Genomic DNA, 8,816 nt, shown 5'->3' with positions numbered 1-8,816 from the left:
GCTGTACAGTGTCTACTCTCTAAACCGGGAGCTGAATACTCCAGGTACACTGTTAGAGCACTGAGGACGAAGAAGGATCAAGGGTATACCCCCTGCATAAGGAGCAGGGCAGATATCTTTACACAAGCACAGCACTTCCAGGAGGACTGGTCAGAGAAGATCCAACCAAAGGCTTACAATCAACACGGGCTCTTGGCATATGTATGTAGCTTCATTGCAAGCCGTAGCAGGCTTATTTTGCACAACTATGGCTACGCTACACCCAGCCTGTCCTAGCTCATACTGAGCCACCTTGGTAGCCTCCACACGCAGCTCTTTGATGCTGTTCACACCCAGCATGACTGCAGTGACTGCAAGGGGTCTTCTGCTGAGCTACAGCACAGTTCAGCTGCATCTCAGCACTTGTCTGAGCAGGCATCGGTAGGCAAAAGACGTGCAATCAGACACCTCTGATGCAAGAGGACAGAGAGACTGCACTCACTCACTTCATTGCAGTATCTCTCTCCCTTCTGTCACCAGCTGCTCTTTAACTACAGACAGTCCTTGACGTCGGATGACAAGATCTGATGTCAGCAGTGCCAACAGGAACCTGAAATATTCCAGCTGCCCACTGCCCACCTCTTCTTGCTTCCAAACCTAGCAATATATGCTAAATGCACGTACACACAAATGCTGTCATTACAGCTCTGCTCTCAGCAAAACTAATGAAAGTTCACTTGAATTACATCAGCGCAGGCTGAGCTCAGCTTTTATCAGAGAAAAATTGAAGGAGCTAACACAAAGGAGATGCAATGAACTTGCTCATGTACCTACTTCTGGCAGTAATACTAAGGTACTGCCCATACAGTGCCACTTACAGTCCTGGCCCCGAGACTAAAGAGGCAAGGGAATGAGTAAGAGTCCACTACAAATAAAATAATAAAAAACCACATCATAGCTCCATAAGATTTAAAGCAATTTGGGGAAATTCTAGGATCATTACATCAGAGAGTCATAGAATGGATAGTTTGGAGGGGCCCTTAAAGATCATCTAGTTCCAACTCCCCTGCTGTGGGCAAGATTGCTGTCCACCAGATCAAGCTGCCCATGATCCAATCCAACCTGGCCTTGGATGGCTCCAGAGATGAGGCATTCACAGCCTCTCTGTGCAACCTGTGCCTGTGCCTCACCATTCTCTGAGGAACAAAATTCTTCCTAACATCTAACCTAAATCTCCTCTCCCTTAGTTTAAAGCCTTGTCCTATCACTATCTACCTGTGTAAAAGGAAGGTACCCCTCCTACTTGTAAGATCCCTTCAAGTACTGGAAGGCCGCAGTGAGGTCTCCCTGGGGCCTTCTCTTCTCCAAGCGAAAGATGCCCAACTTCCTCAACTCTTCTTCAGTAGAGAGGTGCTTCAGTCCTTCAATCATCTTTGTGGCCCTCGTCTGGACCCAGTCCAACAGCTCCACATCCTTCCGCTACGGGGGGCTCCCGGCCCAGACACAGTACTCCAGATAGGATCTCATGAGGGCAGAGTAGGCAGGGACAATCATCTCCCTCTCCCTGCTGGCCGCCCCTCTTCTGATGCAGCCCAGCATCCCGTTTGCCTTCCAGGCTGCAAGAGTGCACTGCTGGCTCATGTCCACGGCTGCTCTCAGGGAGTTCTTCTCTCAGTCCGTACACGTATCTCGGATTGCCTCGACCCAAGTGCAACACCTTGCACTTGGCCTTGTTAAACCTCATAAGGTTCTCGTGGATCCACTTTTTGAGTCTGGTCAGATCCCTCCAGATGCCATCCTTCCCTTCTATTGTGTCAGCTGCACCACTCAGCTTGGTGTCATCAGGTAACTTGCTAAGGGTGCACACAATCCCCTCTCTATGTTGATATAGATGTTGAAGAGCACTGGTCCCAAAACAGACCTCTGGGGGATCACGGTGGATTAGGAAGTGCCTGGCTGGATGCAGTCACGGGGTTGTGATCAATGGTTCTGTGTCAGGGTGGAGGCCGGTCACAAATGGTGTCCCCCAGGGGTCGATCTTGAGCCTGGTGCTCTTCAACATCTTCATCAGTGACACAGACAATGGCATCAAGTGCACCCTCAGCACGTTTGCGGACGACACCAAGCTGAGCGGTGCAGTCGATGCACTGGAAGGAAGGGAAGCCATCCAGAGGGACCTGGACAGGCTGGAGAAGTGGGCCCATGAAAACCTAATGAGGTTCAATAAGGCCAAGTGCAGGGTGCTGCGCTTGGGTCGGGGCAATGCCAGGTATTTATACAAACGGTGGGAAGAGCTCCTGGAGAGCAGCCCTGCACAGAAGGACTTGGGGGTCCTGGTCAGGTCCCTCCAGATGCCGTCGTTCCCTTCTGGACGAGAAGCTGGACGTGAGCCAGCAGTGTGTGCTTGCAGCCCTGAAGGCCAACTGTGTTCTGGGCTGCATTAAAAAAGGGGCGGCCAGCAGGGAGAGGGAGGTGATTGTCCCCCTCTTCTCGGCTCTTGTGAGGCCCCATCTGCAGTACTGCGTCCAGGCCTGGGGCCCCCCGTACAGGAAGGACGTGGAGCTCTTGGAGTGTGTCCAGAGGAGGGCCACGAAGATGATCAGAGGGCTGGAGCACCTCTCCTACGAAGACAGGCTGAGGGAGCTGGGCTTGTTCAGCCTGGAGAAAAGAAGGCTGCGGGGTGATTTCAATGCAGCCTTTCAATACCTACAGGGAGCCTACCCACAGGAGGGGAATCAACTCTTTGAAAGGGTAGATAACAGCAGGACAAGGGGGAATGGTTTTAAGTTGAAGGAGGGAAGATTTAGGTTGGATGTCAGGGGGAAGTTCTTGACTATGAGAGTGGTGAGGTGCTGGAACAGCTGCCCAGAGAGGCTGTGGATGCCCCGCCCCTGGAGGTGTCCAAGGCCAGGTTGGATGGGGCCCTGGGCAGCCTGGTCTAGTATTAAATGCGGAGGTTGGTGGCCCTGCATGTGGCACGGGGTTTGGAGACTCATGATCCTTGAGATCCCTTCCAACCTTGGCCATTCTGTGATTCTGTGATTCTGTGATTTATAGTTGATGGTTCCCAACCCATTTGTTAGATTTTCATTAACTTTAAAGGATGATTAATCTCCAATGTTATGAAATGGCATTTCTTTTGTTTTCTTTTTTCCAAGAGTGTCTTCAATTCGTAAACCTGAGTTTGGTGAACTCAAATGATTTGGCCCGGTTCTTGATGCAACAGAAATACAAACAGACAACAACACAGTTTCCATAGCCTGAATACTACTGACGTGGCTGTACAGTGCATTAGACATCTGGAAATAACGAAGCAGTACAACCAGAGGCATTTTACTTTCCACTTGGAAAGGCCTTTCATGGACAGTAAAACATCCTCTAAACTACTTAGATTACTTGTTTCTCTCTCTCTCTCTTATTATTATTATTATTTTTTTAACTGTAAATTCCGGTATTGATTTAAAACTTTATAATCAGCTGTGTTTCACTTATTTTACTGGTGTCTGTTACAGAACCTATTTATGGAACTTGACATTTAAATATACTGTAGTTTTGCTTTGCTACAAAATAAGTAGCAAAGCAAAAAACAACAACAACAACAACAACAAAAACCCCAGTAGTGTGTTTATGTACAGTACTCCAAGCTGTAAGTCAGAAAGTCAGATGCAGAGCTTAACTATTAAGCTGGTTGCATGCCAAAAAAAAAAGGTTTTCCAAGTTATTTAAGGATCTTTAATGTAATACACAATTAATATGCAATAATTTACACAACCATCTCAGGAGCTCTTGCTGTGATGTCTTACGTTGGATGTTCTGCAAATGTTGGCAGCATGATCCTTGACACTGCTGCTTGTTTTGAGTGTCCAAGATCACTATTCTTTTAATGGAAGCTGTAAGTTCCTATTAAATATAGTTAATCATGTAAATGCTCAATTCTGTAACCTCAGCTTCATATGGGAACTCTCTTCAGTGGCTGGCTGGCTGGTGTAGAGCTGGTTAGTTTTTCGACTTAAGTGAAAGTGTACGAATGAAGCTCACAGCTAGCCTAATACAGATGGGCTCTCATTCTCCTCAGCCAAAGCTGTTGGGTGATCCAGTAAAACAGAGGCAGTCCTGACTCATCTCAATCTTCTGAGAAAACACTGATCCTGTTTTGTACCAGTCATCCAGAAATACCAGTCCCAGCAGGTTCTGTCAGCCTTAATCTTCAATAGGAATCTTTAATAGGTTCTAGTAGCTGTGGTGAGATGATGTTGTTGGGTGTACCTAGGTACAACTAGACTCCATTCAGTCTTTATAAACACAAGAGAGAAAGCTTACACCCCTTAGCACAACTGTGTGTATGCATGCATGGCATTCCACAAGTTTTGATGCTTCAATATGTGTTTTCTAGGAAGCTTCACTATAGCCCTTATGTTCTCTCATCTGTTCTAGCTTTTGTAGCTGCATTTTGTCATGGTGCATGCAAAGAGTTTAGAGACAGCAATTTTAGGTATGCGAGGTAATAAGACGAGGCACAGTTTATAGAACTGCGGAATCATAGATGACTGCTGAAGCTTACCTAGTCCACCTCCCTGCTAACAGCATATCTTTTTTGTGTATGTCTGAACGGAGTTAAGTGATCCTTAACTCTTCTACTGCTTCACTCCCACAGACTGCTCATAGACTTGGGAGACCAGGGAAGCCAAAGGACAAGAGTCAGTGGAAACTGAGGCATGAGAATGGTGAAAGAAGTAGCCCAGTTACTGTAGAATACTTTGACGTGATTTTTGAGAAATTAAACTAATTTTCTGTTGGCGCAGTAGATTTTGATATTTAAAAATGCAACATAGCCCCAGGCAATTGCAATTTGAAAGTTAGATTATATTTCTATGAGCTTGCTAAATGCTGCAAAATGGACTACGGGCATAAAAATTCAAATGTTCAATAACATCCTATAAGCAGGATTATTTCCATTCCTGAAAGCATTCCACAGATGCAGAAAATGTCTCTGGCCTCCTTTTTCAGTTGTTCGGAAATTGAAGAGAAGAATCCAGTAAAACCAAAAGTTGAAGCTGCGTTGCATGGATGGAAATTGAACAGAATACAATCTTTAGTGAGTGGGCTGGATGGTTTGTAGCTCTGGGCTTCAAAGAACACTTTTGGGGGAAAAGTTGCTAAAGCTGCCCACAGCGGGCTTAGCTCTTTATTGGCCTGTGAGCGTTGGCCTCAGCTTCACGGAGAAGCTGGAAACTGGCTTGGGGTGGAGGAGCAGTGGTGCCCGAGTGAGGCTCCAGGGCTGCAGTCCTGGGCAGGGACAGCTCTGTTCCTGCCTCTGGCAAGGGCAGTGTTGCCAGCAGGTTGAAGGAGGCAAACCTTCCTCCCCGCTTCTGCACTGCCTGCAACAGCTGCCATCTTGCTTGGGTGCCGAGGGCCCACGCCCTCACCCCTCTGTGAGGTAGTGACTGCCTCACAAAGGGTGTCACGGAGCAGCCATTGTGACCTAGGGGGCCAGGACCGGCTTAGGCCAGGCCAGGCTCAGACCTGGCTCAGTGCGACCTGGTGAGGTGAGGAGAGGAGAGGGCAGGCAGCGAGGGGCTGCCTGAGGCTGCTCAGTGAGGAGGGGTCCCCACGCCTGGGGGCCTGAGCTGCTAACTCACTCGTGTCCCGCTTCTCCCGCAGAGTCGTCAGAGGAGAGTGTGGAAGAGAAAGCCCAGCGCTGACTGGGCAGGGACTCCAAGCGCTCACTGTCGACGTGTGCCATGTCCAAAAGGAAGCAGAAGACCTCCAACCCGGAGGTTGAAGGTGAGAGCAAAGTATCTCTGCGTGCAGCTCCCTGCCGGGCAGAGGGCTACCGCGGGCTCTGCCAGTTTGTGTGAGAAGGGAGGCAGGGGCAGGCAGGGGCTCCCCACACTCCGCTGGCCATGGCCCCTCTGCTCCTCAGCCAGGTTGGCCTGTGTGTGCCTGCTGGGACTGCGGGCCCTACAATGGCCCTTTCCCCCTCGCATCTTCCAGCCCTGCCCCTCATCCTGCATGGCAGACCCAGGGCAGGTCCCCGGCAACAGTCCTCAGGGACGCTTGGCACTCACTCCTGCTTCTATTTGCTCTCTCCTCTTCAGTATGCACGCTGTGTCGCCGAGCAGATGTTCACCCGGACACCTGCGGGCCCACATTTGGCGAGAGCGGGATTTGCGTCCACAAGTTTTGCTTGGTGAGTTCCCTCAGGGCTCCTTCCGCCTTCCAGCCAGGGACGCTCCCTCTTTTCCATCCTGTCCTCGTGACACCCTGCTCTTTTCTCTTCTACAGTTTTTTGCCGACGGCCTTTACGAACACACTGCCGGACAGAGGGCGGTTCTGAAGTTCCCCCTTGATGCCATCAGATGCGCAATCGAGGAGGCAGAGCAGAAGGTGAGGATCTGAAGGAACGGGGATGTTTGCGCCAGCACCAGCTCAGCCTGGACCCTAAGGAAGCAGTGGCAGTCTTTCCACGACCCAGCAGTGCCTGCATTCTGTGCCCTGCCTAGAGGCATGGCGTTGGCCTCAGAGGCCCTGAGCCTGCTGCTAATGGGGGCTGCTCTTCTCTTTCCAGCACTGCTTTGTTTGTGGAGAGAAGGGGGCCTCCATCTACTGCGCAGAGACAGGCTGTGAACGCAGCTTTCATCTGCCCTGTGCCACGGATGGGGAATGTGTCACGCAGTTCTTTGGGCAGCACAGGTAAGGGCTGTCAGCAGCAGCCGAGCAAGGGAAGAACCTGCACGGCTGCTTCCCAGTGCCGAAGCACGCAGCAAACTCCTTCGTGTTCCTCTGCTGGCATCTCAGCGCTTCTCAGCTCACCCATCCTGTCCGTCTTCCGCCAGGTCCTTCTGCTGTGAGCACCGCCCTCAGCAGGCCGTGGAGGCAGCTCCAGAGCAAGACACAAACTGCACCATCTGCCTGGAGCCCGTGGGGGACAAAAAGTCCTACCACACCATGGTGTGCCCAGTGTGCACACAGGCCTGGTTTCACCGGAGCTGCATCCAGGTAGGAGCCCTCCCCTTGCTCTGCAGTCACAGCAGGTGCTCAGCTGCACCAGGCCCCGCTCACACTCTGGCTGCTCGTGTTACCGCTGCAGGGACAGGCCATGAACGCTGGCATTCTGCGCTTCCGATGTCCCGTCTGCGGAGACAGGATGCAATTCCGGAAAGAAATGCACCTTCTCGGGATCCAAATCCCAGCCAGGTTGGTGCCTTCTGCCCAGCTCTCCAGATAGTGAGGCGCAAGTGCTGTGCCTGCCCGGGGATTGCCCCCAGCAGGCCCAGCTGACCCTTTGCTGTCCCATCAGCGTTGGCCGCAGCTTCATGGAGAAGCTGGGAATGGGCTTGCGCTGCAAGAGCAGGGATGCCCCAGATCAGCCCTGTGCCTGGGATACTGAGGACTCATCGCTTTCTCTCCTTTCTCTGGCAGAAGACCAACATGGGAGGACAAGGAGAGCTATGACACTCTGCACAAGACACACCAGCGCTGTGATGTCAGCGAGTGTATTCACACAGAAGGCAGGGAGCAAGCAGAGGAAGAGGGGTGAGTTACCTCAGCAGCCCTGCATGGGATCTCAGCCTCCCCACAGGCTGGGGAGCAAGGACTGAGCTCAAGAGCTGTGCCCGCCACTCCCTTGCTTGACTCATTTTGTGCACACAGCTACAGCCTCTTTTTTTTCCCCAGGCCCTGGGAGCTGCTCCTGTGCGCCTCGTGTGCTGCGCAAGGCACCCACCGGCTCTGCTCTGATTTGAGCGGCAGCATAAGCACCTGGGAGTGTGACATCTGTGCTGGCGTGGGCACAGGTAAGGGGCAAAGAGCCGTGGACTGCTGCCTTGGCGCCAGGCAAGGCCTGGCACAGCGGCTCCTCAGTGAGGCTTTGCCACAGTTTCTATGCCCCGGCAGGGCTGGGATCCCCTCCCTCCATGGGGCTGCCGGGTCATCCTGTTGACCTTCCTGCCTCTCCTTACAGCCTCCAGTGCCGAGTCGCAGCTTGCTGGTCCCAGCACTGCCAGCCAGGAGGCGGCGGGGCCATCTCATAGCTCCCCAGCACCTGATGACAGCGGATCTGCCTCCACCAGCCAGGCAGCATTGGAGTCATCTCCGAGTTCCCAGGTGCCTAAGCGCAGCAGCCTGTCCAGCCAGCCCGGGACAGGACAGAGGAAAAGCCAGAGACGTAAATCCAACGAGCAACACCAAGGGAGCAGCCAGCAGGAAGTGGGGTACTCCAGCAATTCCCCAGCGCCTGAACGCAGAAGGCAATCCAGGCAGCAGGGCACAGGCCGAACAAGAAGCCGCTCTCCGCTCAAGGGTCGTGCCTCAAATTCCCCGAGCCAGCTCAGAAGACCTCATGGCAGCAGACGCTCTCCAGCCTCAGGTGCTGGCAGGAGCATGCACACCTCTGCCAGGAAGAGGGCATCCAACAATTCCCCGGGGGCTGCAAACAAAAGATGTCCAAGCCAGAGACAAAGCCAGTCCTCCCTACAAGGTTCGGCATCAAATCCCTCGAGCCAGCCCCGAGGACGCCGTGGCAGCAGAATTAGTCCGGCCCAAGGTGCTGGAAGCAGCACCCAGAGCTCTGCCGGACAGGTGGCGTCGAGGTCCTCCAGGGATTCCCAGCTGCAAGAACGCAGAAGACGTTCCAGTCTTCTGCAGCAAGGGCAGACCCAAGACCGAAGCCGTTCCCCACGGGATCGTCGGCCTTCCAATTCCCAAAGACAGTCGGGAGGAAGCCACAGCCGCTGTTCCAGGCAGCGGCGGCCATCTCAGGCACGACGCCACTCCCGGAACCAGCCCTGAAGACGCTGCACGAGCAGCCATGTACCAGAGCCACGTGCCGGCTCCTG

At 52.6% G+C, this 8,816-nt stretch overlaps 1 protein-coding gene across 1 annotated transcript; it reads left to right on the top strand.

Annotated features, from left to right (window-relative positions):
• Positions 1-5,640: 5,640 nt before the first annotated feature.
• LOC109364302 (uncharacterized) lies at positions 5,641-8,769 on the top strand. The gene is made up of 9 exons (XM_085216891.1): positions 5,641-5,763; positions 6,078-6,169; positions 6,265-6,366; positions 6,548-6,672; positions 6,816-6,978; positions 7,070-7,176; positions 7,402-7,515; positions 7,657-7,775; positions 7,943-8,769. Exons 1-9 carry the CDS (start codon positions 5,721-5,723, stop codon positions 8,767-8,769), a joined length of 1,692 nt encoding a protein of 563 aa, XP_085073017.1. The 5' UTR covers positions 5,641-5,720.
• Positions 8,770-8,816: the final 47 nt, after the last annotated feature.

The sequence above is a fragment of the Meleagris gallopavo genome, chromosome 1 (genome assembly GCF_905368555.1).
Source record: "Meleagris gallopavo chromosome 1, MGAL_WU_HG_1.1, whole genome shotgun sequence".
Lineage (NCBI taxonomy): Eukaryota > Metazoa > Chordata > Aves > Galliformes > Phasianidae > Meleagris > Meleagris gallopavo.
The sequence above is the reverse complement of the archived record's forward strand: the minus strand, read 5'-3'. Positions and strand labels throughout refer to the sequence as shown.